This window comes from Panthera leo, chromosome B1 (assembly GCF_018350215.1).
Source record: "Panthera leo isolate Ple1 chromosome B1, P.leo_Ple1_pat1.1, whole genome shotgun sequence".
NCBI lineage: Eukaryota > Metazoa > Chordata > Mammalia > Carnivora > Felidae > Panthera > Panthera leo.
In genome coordinates, this window is record NC_056682.1 from 149417477 (window position 1) to 149444092 (window position 26616).

The 26616-nt window shown below is 36.1% G+C and overlaps 1 protein-coding gene across 1 annotated transcript in view; it reads left to right on the forward strand.

The window, feature by feature from the left end:
* The window catches only part of TMPRSS11A (transmembrane serine protease 11A), a 40880-nt gene extending 14745 nt beyond the window's left edge, over positions 1 to 26135 (forward strand). Inside the window, exons 4-10 of the mRNA XM_042936721.1 lie at positions 4812 to 4879; positions 6814 to 6974; positions 9995 to 10033; positions 11964 to 12135; positions 19471 to 19730; positions 24018 to 24160; positions 25908 to 26135. Of these exons, the coding sequence (XP_042792655.1) occupies positions 4812 to 4879; positions 6814 to 6974; positions 9995 to 10033; positions 11964 to 12135; positions 19471 to 19730; positions 24018 to 24160; positions 25908 to 26069 (1005 nt within the window). The 3' untranslated portion in view covers positions 26070 to 26135. The remainder of the gene's footprint in view (positions 1 to 4811; positions 4880 to 6813; positions 6975 to 9994; positions 10034 to 11963; positions 12136 to 19470; positions 19731 to 24017; positions 24161 to 25907) is intronic.
* The last annotated feature ends 481 nt before the right edge of the window (positions 26136 to 26616 follow it).

Below are 26616 nucleotides of genomic sequence, written 5' to 3' on the forward strand. Positions count from 1 at the left end.
GAGGTTTTGTTTTTTTTTAAAGGATTTTTGTGAACACAAAGTGACGTGATACCCAGAAAGCCACCAAAGCTTCAGAATCCTGTAGATACCATCACTGCTCAGGTTGGCCATGCCATACATAGGTTTAGAAAAATTATTCATAGCTGACTTTTTGATTCTTGGGTTGTACCAAAGATCTAGAGTTTTAAATAGATAGAACTTTTAAAAATTGCAATAAGAACTATAAAGATTATAGTCCTAATTTTAAAGGACAAAGAAAACAGACTGCCTTTGGAGGGGGATATAACAGTTTCTTGATCTCTTACATGCTGCCTGCTACACATCAGTGAGTAGGAGTTTTATTTATTTATTTATTTATTTATTTATTTATTTATTTATGTATTTATTTTAAGTTTACTTATTTAGTTTGAGAGAGAGAAAGCGTGTGCAAGTGGCGGGACAGCAGAGAGACAGAAAGGGAGAGAGAGAATCCCAAGCAGGCTCCACATTGTTAGCACACACCCCAACGAACCACAAGATCATGGGTTCAAGATCATCGTGGGTTCAACCCACAAACCACAAGATCATGACCTCAGCCAAAGTTAGATGCTTAATCGTGAGCTGCCCAAATGCCCCAATAGGGGCTTTTACTAAAAACACACTTGTGTGCTCATCCCAAGGTCAACTGGCTCATTACTTTTTCACCTTGGGCAAGTCACTTCCTTATCTCTGTAATGCAGATAATAATAGTATTCACCTCAGAGGGTTGAGGAAAAAAGCAAAGGAGCTCATAAATACAGTGGAGTTTGTGCTTGCTGCATAGGTGATCCACAACAGTGATGACTATTTCTACTATAATATCTATTGTAGTCTCACCTGGGAGGGGCTTTCCACAAGCAATGAAATTACCTGAAAATGTCCATAAGGCGAAAGACTTCCCATCAGTAATTCATAGTCAGTTTGCTTTTTTCTCCAGAAGCATTGATCTAAATCTGATGAAAAGCTCATTAAAAACTCTTGCAAGTTTCCTGGTAATTGCAAGTCTTTCTGATAAATTCTCATTTTTTTTCATTCATTCATTCAACAAAAACATGCTACATTTCTACATAGTATGGAACGAGAAACGATCAATCACCACACTTAACATAAAGGGTTTGCAGTTGAATAAAGGAGATAATATATTTGCATAAATAACTATATTAAGGGAATAGTAGTAAGTATAAGATGGATTAGAAAAATCACAACAGAAAGAGGAAAGATTAAGGAATAACCACAAAGAAGCTTCAAGGAATAACCACAAAGAAGGTATTATCTGAAATAGACATTGAAGGAGAGATATGATTCAGAAAAGCAGAGCCAGCAGAATGGGGGAGGGTGCTATAGTTTCAAGGAATAGCCTGAGAAGGGCAAGTATAAAGGAAACAAGGGCCAGGGCTGACAGGTACACATGGTTGAAGACTGGACAGGATGGAAAATGGGCAGAAGGGGAAGTCCTTGAATATCTGACTCTGTAACCAGAGGCCCAAATGAATTGTGCTTTACTCTTTGTACTTAGAGTTCAGCCCTTGTAGCAAGGCAATCTCAATTAAGACTTATTTAAGGCAAAACAAGTGTTGTTTTTCTAAAGCATCTCTTATACTGTTCTTTGTGTGCTGATCTTATTGTAATTAGGAGAAAGCAACAGGATAGGAAGTTTTCTTCATGGCACATTGGTGAGTCCTTTAATTCTCAGGGCTCATCTGCTGTGACAGTGGAAGAAACTGATTTTATATTCCATTGGCCAATCTTCAGTGGCATATCTATCTGAAGTTTACAGCGTCAACCCTGAAACACCTCCTACGTAACTACCAAGACTGCTGAGGGGAGCCCAGTTGTGGAGCATCTGACAGTGAAAGGCTGGCGACATGTGTAAACAGGGTTCTTTCCGGAATGAGAGCTGAATGGTTGGGCGAGGCTGTGTGTTGGAGTTAACAGCCTCTCCCTCACTCTTTTATTAAACACCCAACTAACCTTCAATTGCCCTTTTAGAACTTAATCTCAGTGCAACTTCCAGCATTACAAAATCATCAAGCATAACGAGGTACTAGCCTGAAAGGGGGAGGGTCTCTGTTAAATTAAGAGACTAATCCCAACTATCAGACTCTGCCAATGCCCCCAGAAGGGAGGTGGGATAAATTTTTTAATCACTATCTCTATTAGCTTCTGTGAATAATAAATTTATAACAAACTGGCACGCAGTTAAAAAAAAAAAGCGTCCTTTGAAACTTCTACAAATTTAGAATGCCAAATTATTGGCAGAATGTTTCTTATGAGGCAAGCCTTATCTTCTAGGAAAGATTAATCATTATTTTAGGGTCTAAGAAAGCTAGTTCATATGTAAAATCCACTCAGCAATAAAGTTTATGTTCATGTTTTCCCTGATTTTCCCCGCTGAAAATCCCTTTTTGGTAGAAACCCATTTAGCCAGTCCCTGTGCCCTAGTATTTCTCAAAGTGTTTTCCTCAGGCTACCAGGATCACCCCAGGCTAATCAAAGAGGCTTTATAGGGGCAGGGTTTGAATTTGTATTAGAAAGAAGAAAACTTCTTTATTTCTATGATTACTAAAGTCACTTAAACCAAAGATGGAATTGATGCTGGGTGCAGATATTCTTCTTAGCAGGCATGTGGCCAGATGAATGATGTCATCTAAAGCCAAAAACTTAATCCAATATCTTCACCAACAAGTTATGAACAGCCAGCAGAACAATTGTGGGTGGAATTTCAGAGGATAATTACAAATCAAACTTCTATAAATACGCAACTGCTATTTGCTTTTCTTCCTTTTACTACTTGACACTCCTCTCCCTGTTTTTGTTGTTGTTGTTTTGTTTTGTTTTTACCTTTTCTTTGCTTTTGGATCTCCCCCCAGATACTGAGTAAAAGACTAGCTATGTGTTGTGTAACAAAAAAAGAAATTAAATTTAAAGAGTTCCATTTCTAGCATATGAACCGCACATTTCCTCAGTCCATTTAAGCTTTTCTTATGTAAATACAAATAAATGTATATTTTGGATACTGGCATTTTTTTTAAAATTTCTAAATATTGCCTTTGATCTTCAGGTTTATAAATACATTACCAATTATAGCTTGATAAATGTTATACTTTCTTTTTTTTTTTAATTTTTTTTAACGTTTATTTATTTTTGAGACAGAGAGAGACAGAGCATGAATGGGGGAGGGTCAGAGAAAGGGAGACACAGAATCCGAAACAGGCTCCAGGCTCTGAGCTGTCAGCACAGAGCCCGACGCGGGGCTCAAACTCACGGACCGCGAGATCATGACCTGAGCCGAAGTCCGCCGCTTAACCAACTGAGCCACCCAGGCGCCCCTAAATGTTATACTTTCAATCAACCAACTGTTTATTTTATAACTTATTGTTATGGGTTCTGTGAAAGAACCTGAAGCAACATGTACATCATATTTATCAAGGAGGCTGTGTGATTGATAACAAGAGATGAAACTACAAGTAGAAGATCTAAACTTAAGTCCCAGTTTATTATCCACCTGATGCCAGTGAAATTTATATAATGTCTTCAAGTGTCAGCTTCCTCTTCAAATAAACTAAGAATCAAAATAATTTTTATTCCATACCATTATTGTAAGGGTTAAATGCGATTAGGAGTATTTTGTTTCCCAGGTAAGCACTTGTGAATGCCTGATAGTGCTAAGGAAGTCATGACTTGTTCCTTGATCTCTGAAACAGCTTTCCATTTATTCCATTTATTTTTTCCATTTATTCCATTTATTTCCATTTATTTTTCTATTTATATTTGTGTTTTTCAAAATGAGAGTTGGTCTTCTTGCGCCTTAGGGATTTGGGACATTGTTTTTACACATTTGGCTCATCACATTCATCAAACGTGAAATGGAATGCTCAAATTTAGATGACACTGTTGCCACCAAGTGGTCACCAGGAGATATTGCAATCCAGTATCCAGGTGTGCTAAGCCACAGCCACATGATGTCAGATCAGGCAATTAAAATTCTGTGCAATAAGGCTTATCTTCTTCTTCCTTCGTGATATGAAATGAGTGATAAAACTCTAATCTAAATCTTCAACACCATCTTACTCTTTATTCCTCTCTGATTTACCCTAGGGCCCACAATCAAAAACAATTAAAAAATCGTTGGCTCTCCCACATCCCTAATGCCTCTTTATACTTTCCACCAAAGACCTACAAAGAAATCTGAGACCTGAAACACCAGGATGGGGGCTAGGGAACCACCAGAAGTCCATTGCCAAAATATACTTAGCATTTTGTGTGTGTGTTTAATCTTTATAACCCTATGAGCAGTATATCAATATCTCAGTTTGGAAACTGAGGCTCAGGTTGGGTTCGGTAACTTACAAGGTTGCCCAGTTCATGAGCGGCAGGATAGGCTTCAAACCCAGTACTCAACCAAGGTTCTCTCCACCATCTCTCAAGGTTTCCCTGGATGTCCCACCTTGGCTCTATATCTTTTACTTTACCTTCTATATAATTTTAGGAAGATATCTTCTATTCTGGGTATCTATGTCAGCACATTAGAATCACCTGGGGAGATTTTTAAAAATATGAATGCCTAGATTCCCTCCAGATCAATTATAACCAAGACTCTGAGATAAGGGCTCCAGCATCTATAATCTTAAGGAAAAAAAATGCCAATGATTCTGCTGCACTGTGAGAGTTAAGAACCACTGGTTTAAATAATATTACTCATGTTAAAACTTCTTTTTATTGTTTTAGCATTTAGTCAGGGGGATATCCTTACTATAAAATATTAACACAGAATTTCTGTCTTGTAATAACAGGTGGATGAGATATTTATAGATTCGGCCTTGAACAAGCATTATATCAAGAACCAAGTAGTGAGACTGACGTATGTATATTTGGGCAAAGGTGGAGTCACAGCCTGGAGGGACATAGGGCAAAGGAGATAGGAATTCCTCACATATTGTTGCCTCTGTGAGCTTGGCTCTTGCCTAGGATTTCTCATGAATAGCATCTCTACAGTGGTTTGGAGATATACTGCTGGCCACCATTTTTAAAATGTAAAAACTAAGATGCAGGGAGGTTAAGTGATACGTTCAAAGTTCCCCAAGTGACAGAACAAGGATTTAAACCCCATGAGCTGATTATAAGGTCTGGGACTAACAGAACCTGTGGCCTTGGGAAAACCCAGCAGCATATAACTGCATACACCAAGTTATTTCTTTCAGACATGTCATTTCAAAAATAAGAAGGCCAAGTTGGCTACATAATGGGATCATAAGTTTTACTTGTAACAAAGTCCCAGTAACAGGAGGCATGCCCAAACAAAAAGATGTTCCTGTTTTAATAAGTTTTCTGTTTGTTATGGTAGAAGGGGGAAGTTCATATCAATTGCTGAAATAGCTCAGAGGTTTCAATTGTGTTATTTGGAAAGCATGTAGCAGAACACACACATAATAAATACAAATCTATGGACCTGTATGACTCATCTTCTTAAAAATGTATATATTCAAAGAGATTTATATTAAGAAATAATCACTTTTATCACCAATAGACTAATGCCTTATTGGAAGACTTATTCCACGTTCCTTATACCTTTACTAAATAGCCAGTGACCTCCAGAAGAATTTTATAATATTAATTGGATAAATTGTATAATATTTAGGAGATAAAAAGCACATATTTGTTGAAATTTTCTAGAGTTCACATCCTCTATTTTCAAATTCTGATTTGCCATACCATTCTAGCAATATTATTACAGTCTTGTGAACTCATTTGAATTTATAGTCATTATCATTATGTAAGTTTTTGTGTGTGTCCAGAGAAACTCCACCTTGTAAACAAGGTCTTCCCTTTGATTCAAGAGGGAATACATTTGACAATTGGACATAAAATTCTGGTTATTATATCTTCACATTCTAGAGCCTAAATGGACCACAATATATAAAAAGCCTCAAAATCAATATGATTTCCTCTTTTTTTAGTCAAAAGATTTGGGACAATAAGGCCTATAATGCTTTTCAGAGCTTGGGTCTTTTTAGGTGTAAAAATATGAGATATAACAGATCAATACATAGATTTCAATTTTTTAAAGACCTTTAATTGTTTGGCTTTCCTAATTTAAGAGGAAAAACTGAATACTACAGGTAAAGGGACTTGAACTTGTTCATATGAAGAAAGTTCAAATAACTGGACATGTGTAATCTAGGGAAGACTCAAAACCAAGAATGCTGTTGTCTTCAAATACTTTATGTGGAAGAGAAAATTAAGGTTCTATATATGTCCCAAACTAGACCTAAGCTTAATGTAATGGAAGATATAGGAAGACATATTTCAACTCAAAATGAAGAACTCTCTTAAAATCAGAGCTGACCAAAGAGAAATAGCCTCTTGAGGGAAGTAAATTTCCCATCATTTTAATTACTGTACTGGGATTAGAGGGCCACTTATCACGAATGCTGTAGAGGTGGTTTAGGTATCAGATACATGAGCGATTGGCCAAAGAGACCACCAAAGTTTCTTCCAATTCTCAGACTTTATGATTCTGAGAAAAATATTTTCTGATATCTGAGTCTTACCCAACTGCTATAACAAGCCTTCAAATTAATGGGGGAAATTTACAAAAAACATAATGGAAACTCAAAGAGACAACATATGAAATGACCTTGGGTCAGAGAGTGACATACAGATGAATGTCAATGTGAGAGGATTAGTCCTTGACATTTGCAGCAATTAAGATATAATTTAGGAGCATTAAGTATAGGAAAGAGTATGATATCCAATATATTCTTGGAATAAATACCTTTCTCTTGTATGTTGTAGGCCAGAGGAAGATGGTGTGAAAGTAGATATCGTTATGATATTCCAGTTCCCCTCTTCTGAGCAAAGAGCCATGATAAAGGAGAAAATCCATAGCATCTTAAATCAGAAGATAAGGACCACAAGAGCCTTGTCAATAAATGCCTCCTCAGTTCAAGTTAATGGTAAGTAGGTGCACCTTCTGTGGTATGTGAAGTTTTCTATTAGGTCCATTTTATGTCTAATCTTAACCTTACTTGCCATTATTTCCTTTCCAAATAATAGCTAGAATTTAGATGGAAAAAAATTTCAAGTTAAAAATATGACATTTCAAGGTTTTATTTTTCTCTGTTGAAAACATGTCTGAAGTTAGTTGTCAAGTGGTTTATCCTATAGGTATTGACTGGTACTCATCATAAAATAAGGAAACCTTACCACTAACAGAGAATTAATCTGACTCAGCCACTGCCTTCATGACTAAGCAAGTGAAAATACCAAGCATTTAGCAACTACTACTTTTCTAAGTGGGACCTTCCTAAAACATGAGGTCATTTGTTGCCTTTTAAAAATATGGATAGTTTCTGTATATAGTCAAGTTATGAAGTTTCTGTTTTTTCCTATGGGCATTTGGGAATATGATAAACCAACTTTGTAGCCACTAAAGCCATCTTTTAAGTGATGCTTTAAAAATCACTGAGCTGGAAAAAAATCATTAGAACCATTCTACTATACCATTATCATTTCTCTGAACAGGAAAATCAGTCTTTATCAAGGCCTTCTCTATGCCCTTCACGTGCAGCATCTAATTTCTATATTCTTATGAAATAGGCAAATTTATCTTTTATAGATATAAAAGAGAGATAAAAAAAGTAAGGACTCTAATAATTAAAATGATATAAGATTCAAGTCTAGATCTCTAATTTCTTGAGAGACTCTATATAAAAAGGGTTCTGTGGTCAAACGCATCTTAGAAATTCTGTCTATGATATTCATCTCTTACGTTAGCATATTAAAGGCTCTGAGGAGTCCAGCCAGACAGAAACCTGTTCACCCTTGTACATTAAGCTGCTTCCACAAGCACCTACTTCTGGCAGACAAGTGCAAATTTCCCCTACAAATTCCAATGGACACCAGACTTAAGAGAAGCACAAAGGAAGTGATTAATATCAGAGGTGAAACAGGATGCCCTGCCCTTGTAAGGGTCTGGCTGACTCTTCAAGAGGAAACCTGACCAGGAAGTGAAAATCTGAGGGAATGGGATGGGCAGGAGTCTGCTGAAGTGACAAAGAGTCAGCTACTCCGGGAATAAAGCCTGGGACCTCTCCCAACCCAGGAGGGAAGGGCTTAATCCACCTTCTTTGTTAGGTGGGGAAACAAATGAATCAAGGTTGTGAAATAGTGGCAATTCTGATAAATTATATGATGTGTTACAATTATAATTTCCAATAACCAGTTAATTTGGCAGAAATTTAAAAGCCTGAGCTATCTGAAACCAGAAATGAAGCATGAAATGGTTATCAGTTGCCTACCTTTTGTTTTTTCACAGGGTCAGTTTGTGTGCTATAGTTTATTTTAATGACTAAGAAATTATTAAAAGGCAGGGTGTGCTGATTGAGAACCTATTTTGATCCCACTGAGTCACTGCAAGACCACCCAAGTAATTGGCCCATGACTTTACCTCCATTCTCTCAACAGTAAAATTGCACTAATAATGTTTGTTCTTCCTACAACCATAGAAATAGCACGAGGATATATAAGAAAGTAGAACATATGCAACAAATAGGCCATTACCACTTAGAAAGCTAGTAAGTTGCACATGTGCTTTGTACACAATGCATGTGATTAGTAGTAGAATAAGCCAGAACCTTCATGGTTTCAAAATTTCCAAATGTAAAAGGATCAGTGTTTACTAGCACGTAGGAAAACCCATTTAGTGAAAAGCTCAGTATTATCCTCAAGGCAATTTTTACAGGCAAAATCATTGCTCTCTAGGAACACTCAATCTGGGGGATTCCCAATGAATGGAAAACTGCCAAAATTCTAAACCAAGTCTAGAAATAACCCTGCAGCCCAAGATTATCTGTCATTTGTCAAGAATCTGTGTTTTGTTTTGTTTTGTTTTGTTTTCAGGAAAAAACAAAACTACGTGGTGTGGGCCCTTTATGGGATGCAATGTGTCAAAGCAAAGCTAAAATCAACTTCTTTGCATTGCAGACACCATAGTTATGAAAGAGCAGCTCACTGTTCACATTTGGTTCATGTGTGCTCCAGTTCCTCTGATGTTACTTACAGCGTGCAGAGCCCTAATTACTAGATTACTCTCAACTCAAAGTATGTTAGAGGGTCACTCTCATGTCTAAGGTGTTAGTTTATTTCTCTCCTACACATGAAAAGTAAAATTCTTTGGTAAAAATTAGTTATGTTCACTGGTTGAAATAAATAAAATACTTTATCCTCATTCTGCTCATAAGCCTTTTTACCTTGAAAATCATCACAGTTTTCATATAACCTTCCACTGATTTCAATTTAAATGCTCATGTTTCCTTTGTCAGAATCCTAACTGTTGGAAATTGACAGAATTTAACTTTATATTCTCTCCAATAATTGGTCTTTACTAATACTTAGCAGATGTTGGATAAGAATACACAAGTTTATTCTTCAGAAAAAAAATCATTTTGATACTTTAGAAACTGTGTTTTATAAGTATTATTCAATATAGTTTATTTGGGTGGTTTATTTTTTCATTCCTAAACCCTTTGACCAAAAAAATGCTTATGCGAAAGCTTAAATAGAAGAAATAAAAGCAGAGTTGTTCTGACTGAGGCTGGATTTGAGTCTGGAGATCCTGTCTACTTGCTGCCTCTTTCCCCATTTCACTTCACCCCTGAAATGAAATCCAAAGAGGTTTTATCCTGCACAATTAGAAAACAACTGTTCTGTATTAACACAATTTATGAATTTTAATCATCCACTGTTTGTGCCTTAATCACCCACTGCTTGAGGATTTACCCACCTAATTAGAGGTTGCCTACAAATATCTATAAAAATTGTATACATATCCTGTTTTATTGGGTAGCCATTCTCCTGAATATTTGTTCAACTGTCTAGAATCCATACATAGTCAATATCCTCTGGTAATTTCTGGTTATTGAGACCAACTGAGAGAATATCATATTATCATTCTATGTTCTCTTTTGTTTTTCAGCAATGAGCTCATCAACAGGAAAGCTAACTGTCCAAGCATGTAAGTCTAGTTAGCTTATTAAGAAAAGTTCAATTTCCACATCAGAAGAGAAAATATCTTCAAATATTAGCTCATAATTTCCCATCCATGTCATACATTTTCTTTGGAAGAGAATAACAATTGGACAATAAACAAGTATTTTTTTTCTAGCTCTGAAACCAATCTTTACATCATGTTCAAGAAAAACATTTTACATGGTAGGAATTTGGGGGCAATTTGAATAAACTATGTATTTCTGGCTTGGAATAAATGGGCTTGCTTTTCTAATTTTGAAAAATGCTATGAAATGTTCTTTCTGTTGAGAAAGGAAGTAATGAGAAAGTGATAAATGGGGAGGAAATAGACTCCATTATTTGTGACTGAGCTATAAAATGTGCTTATTATGTTCATTTTCATGATTGACACCAGCTCCACTCACTCCCTTCATATCACTATGGCCTAAATTTTGAAAGATTTAATCAAAGTGGTGATGACTTTGAGCAAAAGCATTCATGCATTTGTTTCTGTGTCTTACAAACAAACTATATGTATGTATGTATTCATTCATTCATTCATTCATTCGTTCAACAAATATCTTTTTCACATCTACCTAGTGCCAGAAAGTGAATACCACTATGAATAAGACAAGATCCCCCCTCTAAAATTAAGAGTTCAAAGGTAGGGGAAAATATAAATAAATCAGGAAATGTTAAAATAGGGTGATAAATGCTACAACAGAGAAAGTGCACAGTGCTATGAGAGTGCAATCACAGAGTCAGCTTAACCTGGTCTCATAGAGTCAGAAAGTGATCCCTAAGACAGGAGAGACCATGAGTCAAGTGACAAGTGGGATGAGTGTCCTTGCCAGGGGGAGCAGTATGTAAAAATGTCATTAGAAACGCAGGAACATGGTCATTTATTGTAATTGAAAAATGTCAGTGTAACTGGAACATAGAATGGGGGGTGGGGAGCATGGGAAATGGATATGATTAATAGTGATCAAGGACCAGAATGATGCTGAAACATTTCAATTTCATTTGGAGGGCAGTGGGAAGTCACTCACTCAGATTTCAGTATAGAGAATGGATTAGAAGAGCAGGACTAGAGGCAGGGCGATGAGCTGGGAAGCTGTTGCAACCCTCCAGATGAGAAAAATGGTTGTCTAAACTAGAGTAGTGGCAGAATGGTGGAGATTTCTACAATGACTGGCCACAATGGAGTGTAGTCAGTATCAGTAAAATGAGTTTTCTTTTGTGATACCCAATTAGTTGGAACAAGAATTGAATCTACTATATTTTCCTTATTAGCATCATGTTCTAAACAGGCTTAATTCTTAGGAACTTAAGCAGCAAAGTAATCTCTGATCTGATGCACATAATAGAGTACATATTTAGTCCCACCAATAGTGAATGGGATGTTTGTGTGGAAACATGGAACTCTTCACCCAGAAGAGTAAGAAACTGGTCATTATATGTTAACCCATGCACACCTTAGGAACTAGTCATACAGAAAAATGTATGGGAGAAGGAGTTTCAGCAAATGGGCAATTACTTGTCTGGTGAGTTCTACGGATAAAAACTTGTACTTTTACTGTGTAAAAATGTGTCAAAGTAACACGCTGGATCATCTGAAACTGGGAAGCAAAAATTATAGTAGGAGCTCCCAGGATATCTAGATAATTGATACCATAAGTCTTCAGGAAACATAACTTTGTGATATGTCAACCCTTTGTAGTTTAACATAACTTTAGTAGGCAATATATATATCCACATCTATAAATGCAGGGATGAGCAAAACATCAGCATATCAGGAAACACAGAGGATAGGTGTTAATATTGTACATGTTTACATAATGATAGATGCAAATATTGCATTCTAGTACTCTATTAGGTACTCTGAATCAAAGACTATGGAGATATTTCTTATAACTTAGTGATTTTATCTCTTACAGGTTGTGGTAAACGAGTTGTTCCATTAATAGTCAACAGAATAATGTCTGGAGACATTGCAGCCAAGGCTGCCTGGCCATGGCAAGCTTCCCTTCAGCGAAATAACATACATCAGTGTGGGGCCACCTTGATTAGTAATACATGGCTCATCACCGCAGCACACTGCTTTAAGAAGTAAGTTATTGACTGTAAGTTGGCCCTCACTACTGCTAAAAAACTGAGTATTATGTTCTGATTAATAACCAACGTCCCCCAATATTACCGAGGTAAATGAGAAAATTTTCTTTCAGGCTTTTTTCTAATGTGTTATAGTTGCATACATATTTGCAAAGTCAGTGAGGGTAGTAGTCCTTATCCTAGCATTCATTTGTCATGTCCTCACAGGCTTTGGTGGCTTTTTTGGAGTATAGTTGACACAAATGTCACATTAATTTCAGGTGTATAACATGGTGATTCAACTTCTTTATATTATGCTATGCTTACCACAAATGTAGCTACCATCTGGCACCATACAACGCTATTATAATACCATTGGCTATATTTCCTATGCTTGCTTTTATTCCTGTGACTTATTTATTCCATATTTTCTCCATCCCTCAATACCTCTCCCCTCTGGCAACCACCATGTATGCATACATATATATATATATATATATATATATATATATATGCATGCATATATATATATATATATATACACACACATATATATGTATGCATACACACACATACACACACATATATATAAACACACATATATGTACATATATGTATATATTAATATATATCAAATCTTTCTTATCTATTCATTTATCAGTGGACACTTAAGTTGCTTCCATATCCTGGCTATCGTAAATAATGTTGCATAAAACATAGGGGTGTATATACCTTTTTTGTTTTAGTTTCTTCTTTTAAAGTTTTTATTTAAATTCCTGTTAGTTCACATACAGTGTAACATTAGTTTTAACTGTAGAATTTAATGATTCAGCACTTACATACCACATCCAGAGCTCATCACAACAAGTGTACTCCTTAATCTCCATCACCTTTTAAGCACATCCTTCCACCCACCTCCACTCTGGTAACCATCAGTTTGTTCTCTATAGTGAAGAGTCTGTTTCTTGGTTTGCCTCTCTCTTTTTCCCTTTGTTCATTTGTTTTGTTTCTTAAATCCTTCAGATGAGTGAAATCACATGGTATTTGTCCTTCTCTGACTTATTTCACTTAGCATAATACCATCCAGCTCTGGGATGACTGGTGGCTCAGTTGGTTAAGCATTGGACTCTTGATCTCAGCTTAGGTCTTGAGATCATTGTCATGAATTCAAGCCCAGCACTGGGCTCTGCACTGGGCTTGAAGCCTACTTAAAAAAAAAAATAGTCTCTAGCTCCATCCATGTTGTTGCAAATGGCAAGATTTGACTTGAAACTAGCTTGGAAATTGGCAAGATTGGCTTGAAATTTCTTTGGCAAGAAATGGCTAAGTAATATCCCATTACATATATACTATATCTTCTTTGTCCGTTCAACAGCCAATGGACATTTGGGCTGTTTCTATAATTTAGCTATTGTAGATAATGCTGCTATAAACATCAGGGTACATGTGTCCCTTTGAATTCATATTTTTGTATCCTTTGGTAAATATCTAGTAGTATGATTGCTGGATCATAAGGTAGTTCTATTTTTAACTTTTTGAGGAAACTCCATACTGTTTTCCAGAGTGGCTGCACCAGTTTGCATTCCCACCAACAATGCAAGAGGGTTCTTTCTTGGCAAGCTCACCAACACCTGCTGGTGCTTATGTTGTTGATTTTAGCCATACTAACAGGTGTGAGGTGATATCTCATTGTAGTTTTCATTTGGGGTGCATAGATCTTTTTGAATTAGTGTTTTTGTTTTCTTTGGATAAATACCCAGTAGTGGAATTACAGGGTCATATATGGTAATTCTGTTTTTATTTATTTATTTTTTTAAAGTTTATTTATTTTGAAAGAGGGAGCCCACACATGGGAGCAGGGGAAGGGCAGAGAGAGAAGGAGAGACAGAATCCCAAGCAGACTCCCCACCATCAGCACTGAGCCTGCCACAGGGCTCAAACTCACAAATTGTGAGATCACGCCCTGAGCCCAAATCAAGAGTCAGATGCTTAACTGATTGAGCCACCCAGGCATCCCAGTAATTCTATTTTTAATTTTTTGAGGAACCACCATATGATTTTTCAAAGTGGCTGTACCAATTTACATTCTCACCAATAGTGCCTAAGGTTTCCTTTTTATCCACAACCTGGCCAACACTTGTTGTTCCTTATCTTTTTAATTTTAGTCATTCTGACACGTATAAGGTGATGTCTCATTTGGTTTTGATTTGCATTTCTCTGATTACCAGTGATGTTGAGAATTTTTTCATGTGTCTATTGGCCATCTGTATATCCCCTTTGGAAAAATGTCTATTTGGGCCTACTGCCCATTTTTCAATTAGATCACTTGTTTTTTTGGTGTTGAGTTGTACGAGTTCTTTATATATTTTGATTATTAACCCTTATCCGGTATATCATTTGTAAATATACTCTTCCGTTCAGTAGGCTGCCTTTTTGTTTTGTTTATGGTTTCCTTCACTGTGCAGAAGACTCCAAATAACCAAAGCCATCTTGAGAAAGAATGGGGCTGAAGGAACCACAATCTCAGATTTCAAGATACACTACAAAGTTGTGGTGATCAAGACAGTATGATATTGATACAAAAATAGACACATAAATCAATAGAACAGAATAAAGATCCCAGAAATAAACCAATAATTATATGGCCCATTAATCTACAACAAAAGAGGCAAGAATATACAATGGGACAAAAGACAGTCTCTTCAACAAATGGTGCTGGGAAAACTCGACAGCTACATGCAAAAGAATGAAACTGGACCACCATCTTACACCATACCCAAAAATAAACTCAAAATGGAATAAAGACCTAAATGTGACACCTGGAACCACAAAATTCCTAGAAGAAAACACAGGCAGCAATCTCTTTGACGTTAGCTGTAGACATTTTTCTAGACATGTCTCCTCAGGTAAGGGAAACAAAAGCAAAATTAAACTATACCAAAACTATACTACTACTCAAAAACTTTTTCACAGTGAAGGAAACCATCAACAAAATAAAACAAAAAGACAACCCACCAAATGGGAGAAGATATTTGCAAATAAAATTCCGACTTTTGATACCATGGTAATTCTGTCTACCGGAGTCTAAATCTGAATATAGAGACTTAGATTCTTAAAGTTTGAAAGACATCAGAGCTCAACAGGCCAATATGTTAGAATGCAAAGAAATCCCTAGTTTCCTAGTTGGGCATCGAATATCTCAAAGTAAGGAGAACTTACTAGCTCCAAAGTCAGCCAATTTTGTGGTAGATGGATCCACTTTCGCAAATATCCTTATAACAATGAACATCAAATCTGCAACCTAATAACTTTTATCCACTGATATTTGTTTTTTTTTTTTAATCTGGAACATCAGGGATCAAATTTATTTCCTTCTCCATAGAACCATGGAGAGAACTAATTCCTTATTTTCTCTTTTTCAGGCCAGATAATATAAAATAAATGAGAATCTCAAAACCATATGTGAAAATAAATATCACTACTTTATTTCACAACATCAGCTTCAGATATCCTACAATCTTACTTCTTCTCCTCTACATGTTCTTGATTTTGTCAGTGTCTTCCTTAAATCATGCTTCCAAGAACCAAAACACTCTTCAAAATAGATAGTATGATTGGGGTGCCTGGGTGGCTGTCAGTTAAGTGTCCAACTCTTGATTTTGGCTCAGGTCATGATTTCACATTTCATGCAATTGAGCCTCACATCAGGGTCTGTGCTGACAGTGCAGAGCCTGCTTGGGATTCTCTCCTCTCCACCTCTATGCTGCCCCCTCCCAAATAAATATAAATAAACATAGTAAAAAATTAGATAGCATGGCTAATGTCATAATGACAAAGTAAAATGCGAGGGCTTTTGAAAAAATAAAATAATATAAATTGAATGGAAGGTTATAGTTAGCTCAGTAATTGAACAACTCTATCTAAAGGATGATGATTAAGAATTGCTATTGAAAGACTGCAGATGTTTTTTATGGCCCACCAAAGATCTTTATTCTGCACTGTGTCCTAGACAATGTATTTTCTGGGCTTGGTAGGTGATGTGGAAGTTATAAGCAACAAAGTAGCTGATGATAGATGCTGGAAAGGATAACAAATGTGGGTAAGAAAAACAAATTTCAACAGGACTTTAATTATGTTAGAATCATAAGCAAGAACTAAATGGTTAATTTTGGTAAATATAAATGTAAGGCTCTACATTGAGTCAAAAAAATCTAAGTATATCAGTACCAAAAGCATATTTGTGCTTTAACATGTGCAAATTGCTTAAAATTTTTTTCAGAAAATAGCCTACTATGAGTTAGTTGTTCACAAAACTACATTATGATTTAAATTGAATTAAAAGAAATGCAGATTTCAAAATAAAGGAGACATCAGACTCTTTGTTGCTCAAATCCTGACTGGGATAGTGAGTTCTGTCCTGGACAACACACTCAAAGAAAAATTGAGAAAATGAAATGTTCTCAAACTATAGAGTGTTGGATGGTAAAGAAAGGTGATAGTATAACTGTATGGTTTACTTTGCCATTCAAAGCCTATGTCTGAGACACTTTCCTGTGCAAGAGAATTAGGGAATCAAGGAAGAACTTTCAATAGTTAGAGCTGCTCAAACATGCAAGGGATTCCAAGGTGAAGAAAGAGATTCTAAGGGAAAGGCGATGTTCCCATCTGCAGAAGGGTTCAAGCATAGACCATTGCTACCTGAGACTGTGTTCTTACAACAACTATTAGCACTTATTAAGCTCCAGTGTGGTACAAATTTTTGATTAGATGCTTAAGATTGGTTTTACATAGGGGCACCTGGGTGACTCAGTTAAGCCTCCTACTGTGGCTCAGGTCATGATCTTATCCTATGGTTGGTGAGTTCAAGCCCCACGTTGCATCAGGCTCTGTGCTGACAGCTCAGAGCCTGGAGCCTGCTTCAGATTCAGTGTCTCTATCCCTTTCTGCCCCTCCCTTGCTCATGCTCTTTCTCTCTCAAAAGTAAATAAACATTTAAAAAAATTTTTAAAAGGATTGATTTTACATAATTCTTACACTCACCTCATTAAGTAAACAATGCTCAATAAGCTTTTTTTCACTGAGCAAAATAAGAAAAGTTAAGTAACTTGCCCAAGGTCACAATGTTAGGGGAGGGTGGAATTGAACACAAGCATGTATGTCTGCCTCATGCAAAGTTCCATCTTTCAAGCACTGGATCAGTGAGAGGACCAAATGACTTTTTATGGCCTTCCCTAGTTTGAGATTGTTTGATATCATTGCACTCTTATACTGACTGAACACTTTAAGAACTCTTATCACGTGGATCGACTTTCAAGCTAATAATCAACAAAATTCCCAGATCCTTTTTATAGGGATGGTTTCCAACCCAGGAATCACACTTTCAATTTTTACAATTTAGTTGGGGATCTGAATTACTGTTTTATACTCGTTATCATTATCATTTTTTTTATTTGGGCCCAGTTTAAAATTTTTTTAAGTTTATTTGTAATCTTCACTTAGGATCTTTCATGTCAGGTGTTTCTTTCAGGTTTTCTGTCCACAATGTAACAAATACAAGTATCAGGGTTTTGTTTGAAAGTTCTGAAATGATCACTTCCATTTAAGTAAATGCAATTCAAGGTCTGTCCTTTGCACTTCCAAGTTCGAAATACTTGATTTATGTTAAGTTTATCTAGGTATGACTAAGGTGAGGGAGCAGATTTGCACAAATAAAATTCACAAGAGATTTATTTATAAACAAAAATGTCAATATATTTATGCAAATGAACAATTGTGTTCACAAACCATTTTTATTTAGCTTTTCTCATTATTTTTGCACATCAAAACTGTGTATAAAAACACGATTTAAAATTTAAATTTAAGTTCCCGTAAAGATAAAAATAATAATCCCAACATAATTACAGCTGTCAAATTGGACTTAAACCCTATGATATGTTTATATGCTTCTTTCTATGACTAAAGCTACCTATTAGGAAATAATTAGGTTGAGGAACAAGTATCTATATGGGCAGTATCTGTTTCTGCTTATCCCTCATGGACGGTGTTAGTTAAGTACTTAGTTAAGAATACTAATCTTGCTACTAATAAATAGATTTTGATGGGAGACCATGTCCAATAAAGAGAAGAGCAGAGAGAGGCAAGCAGACATGATACGTGGCAAATAGTTTAACCTATCTAGGTTTTATTTTCCTTATGTATAAAACAAAGGCTTTACTAGATGATCTTTTATTACTAAATGACCTTTCCAATCTCCATATGTACCATGATCTGCCAGTTGTGCAAGCCCACAAGCTAAAAGTTGCTCACAAGCTAGAAGTCATCCATACTTGGTCATCTTTCACAAGACTTCTGACAAATTTTTTTCTTAAATGTTTATTTATTTTAGAGAAAGAGGATCCAAAGCAGGCTCTGTGCTTTCAGCACAGAGCCCAATGTGGGGCTCGATCCCAAGAACTGTGAGATCATGACCTGAGCTGAAGTGAGAAGGTTAACTGACTGAGGCATCCAGGCGCTCCTACTTCTGACAACTTTTACCTCATTCACTCTTACCTTCCAACAATCTATTCTCCAGAAAGAACTTACGTGATTTTTTTTAACGTAAATGAGACTACATTACTCTTGTCTTAAAATCATCCAGTGAATTCCCATATCACTTGAATAAAATCTAAACACACTATTCATGACCTATAAGACACTCTAAAATCTGGTTCCTGCCTACCTCACCAGCCTCATGCCCCACCACTCTTCCCTTGGGTCTCGAACTGCAGCCCATCTGATGTAAGCCTTGGGAAGTTTGTCTGGAAATTTGTCTCCCTGCCTTCTCACAGCTAATTCCTCATAAACCATGTCTCAGCCTAAACATTCTATTCTCAAAAGAGAATTATCTAACTACCCCCCTGTACTCTATTCCACTACCCTATTTTATTTTATTCACAGCCCTTATCACTACTTGGATTTATTTATCTGTTAATTCATTTTGTTCTTTTTCCTTCACTGGAATTGAATACTGCCACCAGCAGGGACCTTTTCTGTCTGGTTCACCACTTCAATCCCAGCACTTCAAATAAGACTTAGCATACAGAATTTCAACAAATATTTGCTGAAGAGATAAATGAATGATAGCTTATATGCTTTACAGTTCTAGAACTCAATAATTCTTATTTGGATTTCAGCTCTAAGATGCTGTTTGTATATAGTTTATCTTTCAAAATAGCAATAGTCTATATTTAAAGGTCAAAGGAAACTATCACTACAACCAAATATTTTTAAGATGGAGTTTTATTAGCCTTCATGCAGTTATTATAGTGCTGCAGTTTATATGTACAGTTTATATGCATTTCTAACCTTTTCCAGTAATGCAAATCCACATCAATGGACTGTTAGCTTTGGAACAACAATCAACCCTCCATTAATGAAAAGAAATATCAGAAGAATTATTGTCCATGAGAGATATCACTCCCCAGCAAGAGAGTACGACATTGCTGTTGTACAGTTCTCTCCCAAGGTCACCTTTACTAATGACATCCGCCGGGTTTGTTTGCCAGAAGCCTCTGCATCCTTCCAACCCAATTCAACTGTTTATATCACAGGATTTGGAGCACTTTTCTACGGTGGTAGGTATCTCAGAAAGGACACAGAGCTCTAAATCCAATTTAGGACAGTGTGATTTAATCTAATCTCCATTAATATATCCTGCCAGCCATTTCCACACAGCTTGATTGGATTAGAGCTCTTACTTTGTCAGTGACAGAAACTCAACTCAAACTAACTAAAGCAAAAATAATAATAAAATGGCAAATTCGGCCCTTGTGATTTGGAAATCAAGACAGAGGAGATGAGTCTTGTTTTAGACATAGCTGGATTCAGGAGTTTGCATGTCATTAAATGCTGAATCTCTGAATCTTCCCATTTCTGGCTCTGTTTTCCCCTAGATTGCCTTCATATGGAGGGATTCTAGTTCCACATAGTGTCAAAGGTGGCCAACAACATCAAGGTTTACATCATGTTCCTCTAATAGATGCAGAGGGAAGAACATGTCCTTTTCTTTGCCAGAATCTACATTAATCCCTGAAAAGGTTTCCTTTGGCCCCGTTTGTGTCCAGGGCACTTGGGTTGACTCACTAACTCAGGTACTCTCTCCTGTGCCTATACCAAGAAAGGAAGGTGTGTGATAGACAGCCTGGTCAGACTCACATAGAATAGGGAGAGGCAGCTCCAAAGGGGTAGGCTTCAAGGAAGACATAAAAGAAGTGAATGTTCCCTCAGCAACACTAGAGTCTATTTCTATGTGCTGTTGTCTATGCAATGCCAGGTGTGCATCAGATGTGTTTTCATCTTCATGCCCACTTTCCCTCCGACGCTCCCTCCCTTTATGCCTCATCTCTGTGAGCCCCCCTCTACCTTTTTAATCTATTTATCCCCTTGGTTTGCTCCACTACTCATTTTCACTTTCCTGGGTCACTTCACAAGTTTTTCTGTTTCTCAGCTACAATGTCCAATTACAGCCAAATCTGCTTCAGAATTACAGAGGCTAATTTAGAGATCGTCTCTGATAACAAAGCTTCCATGGCTCTCTCTAAACTGATTTAACTTGATATACTACCTTACACTTCTAATAAGTAAAAATGATTTTCTTTTTGAATGCTTTTTTGGCACAGTCAGATACACTCTGGATTGTAAAATCTGGTCTAGGTACTTACATATAACAACAGCAAGAGAGTTTCCTTAACTCTGGGCATAAGAAGATAAAGAAAAGCTTTTCTGGGAATGACAAAATCCATTCACAGAGCTCTGTACAATTCCTTTATATATTAAAACCCTAAAGAATAAACCGTTAATTCTTAGTCTCCACTAAGGAACTAGGAATATCTTTCACTAATGTACCCAAGAATAGTCTTGATGGTCTCTAGATTTTTTCCAGGTGTCTCATATGGTTTCATTTCTATTATACAAACTGAGATATGTATGGCTTTCTTTACAGCCATATTAGCAATCACAGAAATTATTCATATCTTACTAATCCCAGGGCAGCTGAGTAGAGCTGTAAGCATAACACCTCTATGTCTGCACTCTCTCTGACGGGTTTTCTTATAATATAGAATTTACACTCCCTGCTTCATGATGATGGGAGGGGCATTTCATTTTCCCTTTGGTTTGGTGGGAAGAATCAGTTCTGGCCTGGAGTTTGAGGTTGGCAGAAGTATACCTGCTGTAATACTTTTTGAGTAGCAATGGAATCTAAATGGCACGTATAGAACCTAAAGCTGAACCCATTTTTTTCAAGCATCCATAAAATATTCACCAATACTGACCAAAAGTAGATCATATCTAGCTCCATAATACAATCTTCAACAACTTTAAAGAACTGAAATCATACACAGTATCTGTCTGATCATAATGAAAGCAAACTAGAAACCATTAGCAGAAAGAGAACAGAAAAATCTCTAACTGCTTAGAAATTAAACAATACCCTTCTAAATAATACATAGGTTACAGAGGAAGTCTTAAAGAAAATTTTAAGTATACAAAAGACTGAAAATGAAAAAGAAAACAACATCAATATGCGCAGGATGTAGCTAAAACAATGCAGAGAGGTAAATTTATAGCAACTGAAGACATTAGAAAAGAAGAAAATTCTCAAATCAATAATCTAAGTTCTTACTTAAATCAGAAATAAAGAGCAAAATAAGCCTAAAACAAGCAAAAGGAAGGAAATGATAATAGGTATAAATGAATAAAGTCAAAATTAAGAAAAAATAGAGAAAATTAGTGAAATAAAAGGCTGACTCTTTTAAAAAACAATACTTTGTGAGAAACATCATTAAGCATTCCCACAATAGTTGAGAAATAGTTCAGGGATGCCTGGAATTTATGTGCTGTATTTTTTATAAATTTTGCCAACCAGTTTTCTGAAAAAGTTATAAATTTATATTGTTAGGTACAATATGTAGATTGTCAATTTCACTTTACCATTCCCGACACTGGACATGAATTTTTTTAACTGACAATGTCGTAGGAAAAAAAAAAGACAAAACACCAGTTGATTCAAAGAACAGAATAACTTAAGCACTTTTTAAACACTTCAGTAATCACCTCTCCAGAAATAAATCCTGAACTGGTATTCTACTAAAATTGGTATGTCTATTAGTTTCCCATTGCTGTGTAACAAATTACCACAAATTTAACAGCTTCAAACAGCAAGCATTTATTATTTCACAGTTTCCATGGGTCAGAATTTCAGACACAGCTTAGCTAGGTCCTCTTTTCAAGGTATCACAAAACAGCAATCAAGATGTCCACTGGAGTTGTGCTCTCCATCTGCAGCTCTGGGTTCTCTTTCAAGGTCACTGGTTGCTATGGAATACAGTTTCTTGCAGCTATAGAACTCATAGCAGCTTGCTTCTTCAAAACCATTAGGAAAAAGTCTCTGAACTCAGGGAAGGCCTAAACCCTTTTGAAAATGAGGTTCACCTCATTAGGTCAGGCCCACCTTGGATAATCTCCCTTTTGATGAACTCAATGTCAAACTGATTACATCCGGAGAATTCCCTTACCTGTGCCATGTAACATAACCTAATCATGAGAATGACATCCATTATATTCACAGATCCCATCCACAGTTGGAGGCCGAAGCAGGGGAGGAGATCACATAGGAATCTTGGAAATCATTGTAGATTCTGTCTACCACATGTCAGTTTCCTGACCAGTATGTGGTTTGATATAAAGAATCCCCGAATGCTTGTGATATTCTTTGTTTCCACCAGAGGCAGTTATCTTCCTGTCATAACATTGGTTTCTACAACTCAGGATCTAGTTTATCTGGAGTCCCAAACTTGTAATACATTAGAAAATTAAATCATTGACTTTAAATGTCATTACATATGTAAAAGTTCTTCATAAAATGTAAATGATAAAATAAATGTACACAGTATTTTAGTTATTTTATCAAGCCAAGGGAGGAAGCTATCTAAACCTGACAAGTTTCTAGAAACAATCCGGAATCCACAAATACAAACTGTATTTTTAAAAATGAGTGCTTTCCTACCTATATATATAAATGGATTGGTTTAAAGAAAAAGTACGATGCTAAGCCAAATAATTCTGTCAGAGAAAGACGAACACCATATGATTTCACTCATATGTGGGATTTAAGTAAGACACACACAAACAAAGGAGTAAAAGAAAAAAGAAAGAAACAGACCAAGAAACAGACTCTTAACTGATGGTTACCAGAGAGAGGTGGGAGAGGCGATAGATAAAATAGGCAATGGGGATTAAGAAATGCACTTGTTGTGACGAGCACCGGGTGATGCATGGAAGAGGTGAATCACTAAATTGTGCACCTAAAACTAACATAACACTGTGTTAACTATACTAGAATTAAGATAAAATAAAATAGGGGTGCCTGGGTGGCTCAGTCAGTTAGGCATCCGACTTCAGCTCAGGTCATGATCCTGCAGTTTGTGAGTTCGAGCCCCTCATCCGGCTCTGTGCTGACAGCGCAAAGCCTGGAGCTGCTTTGGATTCTGTGTCTCCCTCTGCCTCTGCCCCTCTCTGCTCATGCTCTGTCTCTCTCTGTCTCTCAATAATAAATAAACATTAAAAAAAGATGAAATAAAATAATAAAAATAAAGTAAATGTACAAAGGTTTTCCAGAAAAAGACACAAATGTTTTTCTTACAAGTATAGGTATTTACAAAAATATGATAAGGGCAATAATTATCATTTAAATGTGCCAGATTTTAAAGACAGATTTATTCTCTAGAAACTGCTTATATTAACTTCATTTTGTATTGACAGCTTCAATATGAAATAGGTTCGATTAGGAAAAAAGTCCACTCACTTCTTTCTAGTTAAGGACGTTGATTGTAAACACTAAAATTACTTTGTTTTCCCTTAAGGGGAATCCCAAAATAATCTTCGAGAAGCCAGACTGAAAATCATAAGTGATGATGTGTGCAAACAACCACACATATATGGCCATGATATAAAATTTGGAATGTTTTGTGCTGGATATCTGGAAGGAATTTATGATGCCTGCAGGGTAGGTAGAAATTATTTTGATATCATTAACTCAAAATATTTTTTATCTCTTCCAAGAAATATTCAATGTTCTTTATGTTTGTACCAATATAGATATTTTGTCAGTTCAGGAATTTCTAAATGCATATTTCACAACACAAACATTTTTGGATGTTTTATTAAGCAAAATTATATAAGCAGAGTTTCTTTAAAGCTATCAAACAAACTAACCAACCAAATTAAATTTTCTTAATACCAGAAGTCCAAAGGTTCATACAGCAAAGTCCCTTTTCTTAAAGGGGTCTCATCTAGAAAGGAAATCATCATGAACAATGAGCTATGATGAGATGTTTTAAATGATATAATGGAGAGCAAATATCTTTAGTGTGAAGGGAACAATTTTGCAGCAAATATCAGAGAAATCACACTTAAATGAGGCCTGAAGCATAAATGGCACTTAGAAGTTATACAACAAGAAAATACTATTATTTTTATATACATAGAGCATAGCAAAAATAATGAAGGTATGAAATTATAATTCATATTTGAGGGAATTCTAAGTAATCTGTTGGCTCTCAGCATAAGGAGAATGAGAGGGCGAGAGGCAGTTAACACTGAGTGAGAAGGTGGATTAGGCCTGGTGCCCTTTCCAGTGCCTTCCTCTGCTGTCTAATAGCTATCCTGTATGTACGTTTTCTGATGAAGGTATAAAGTATGTTTCTTCCTGTAGGTACTTGCTTTATAACATGAGATTCTTGAAAACTTCAAGGAGATGATTGTACATGATGAAATAATGGAAGTTGTTTTGATGTCAGGTGGCAGAAAGCTCTGCCCTGAGTCCCATAAATTACACATGTAAACCTCTGTCAGAAAAGGAACAGGGAGTTTTGTAGCATATAGGCTGGGCAAGAGCGGAATCGGGTACATATCCAGCCTCAGTTGCTGAGAAAGAGGAGAGAGGCAGCTAGAATTCAGAGAATGCACAGAGAGGTCCAAGCCATGATGGAGAAGGGGAAGGTGGTGACAGGAGTCCAGGAGCAGACAGGATATGAGAATCTAGGCAAGTGGTGAGATTCGTGATATGCCTCAGGAAGGAGGTGGTCATAAGGAGATTTCACTAGATTGGGAAGCAGAGGTAAAATTCCTGCTCCATGACTGTGCAAGTGAGTAGTAAAACAAAGCTCTAGACACAGAAAAACTGGGAAAGTTATTGAGAAAAGACTCAAGGACAGGGTCCAAGACATGAATACAGCAATTATAACTGAGGTGCATGATGAGGGGTTAGTCTGTCTGATAAAACAGAGATCCAAGAACCCTGCTTCGAGCCAGGAGAAAACCAACACCAACTAGACTTTCTGTGTTGTGTATTTGAAATTTGCCAGTAGACCTTAGGCATTCTACACACACACACACACACACACACACACACACACACACACAGTAACTATGTGAAATGATAGATGTGTTAATAAAACTGATTGTGGCAATCATTTCACAAATTATGTATATATGTATGTTAAATATCACATTGTACATTTTAACTATATACAATTATATTTGTCAATTACATGTCTATAAATCTGAAAAAATTAAAATGTGGAAACTGAACTTTAAAGCTTTTATAACTTTTGAAATCCATGTTTCAATTAATTGTTCTGTAATTGGTAATCAATAAATATGCTGTCTGTAATAAAATATGTGCTTCATCAGAATATTTTAAGTAGTAAGTTCTATATTTAGGTAATTTTATTTCTCTCTTTTATTTTCAGGGTGATTCTGGGGGACCCTTAGTTATAAAGGATTTTAAAGACACCTGGTATCTCATTGGAATCGTGAGCTGGGGAGATAACTGTGGTCAAAAGAACAAACCTGGAGTCTACACAGAAGTGGCTTATTACCGAAACTGGATCACTTCAAAAACAGGCCTCTAATTCTCTATAAAAGTTAAATGTTGACAGCTTTAAGCAAGCTATACGTGTTGAGAATTTAAATGTTTAGTAAATACAGTACAATGAAGTGAAATTAAATGACGTGATTTATTTTAAAATCACTTTAATCAACCCATAGTCAATTTATAAGGGATTTAAATCCTTATAAATTTGTAAAGTAGTGGGTCAATTTATCCTGGCTGGAAGAATACAGCAGAGATACTCAACTCTTTACATCATGCAAATTGGAATATAAAAGAGGTGTAATGCAAATTTTTGAAAATAATCTGGATTTTTGGAACATCTTTGTCAAGGGTGTCTCCTTAAGTGAGAAACCTTTTAATCTCTTAAAGAATTCAGGGAAACGTTGTATAATTTCTAATCATTTCTCCTGAGCTCACAAATACTTTTTTCTGTTTCTTTATTATTCCAAGTTTTCCAAAGAGATTTTTTTATTTAATACATTTTCTACTTATAAACCCTTTAGAAGGATCCTCGAAAAAAAGTTATATCTAGGAAACAAAATATGGTGATAAAAAAATCAGGCCGG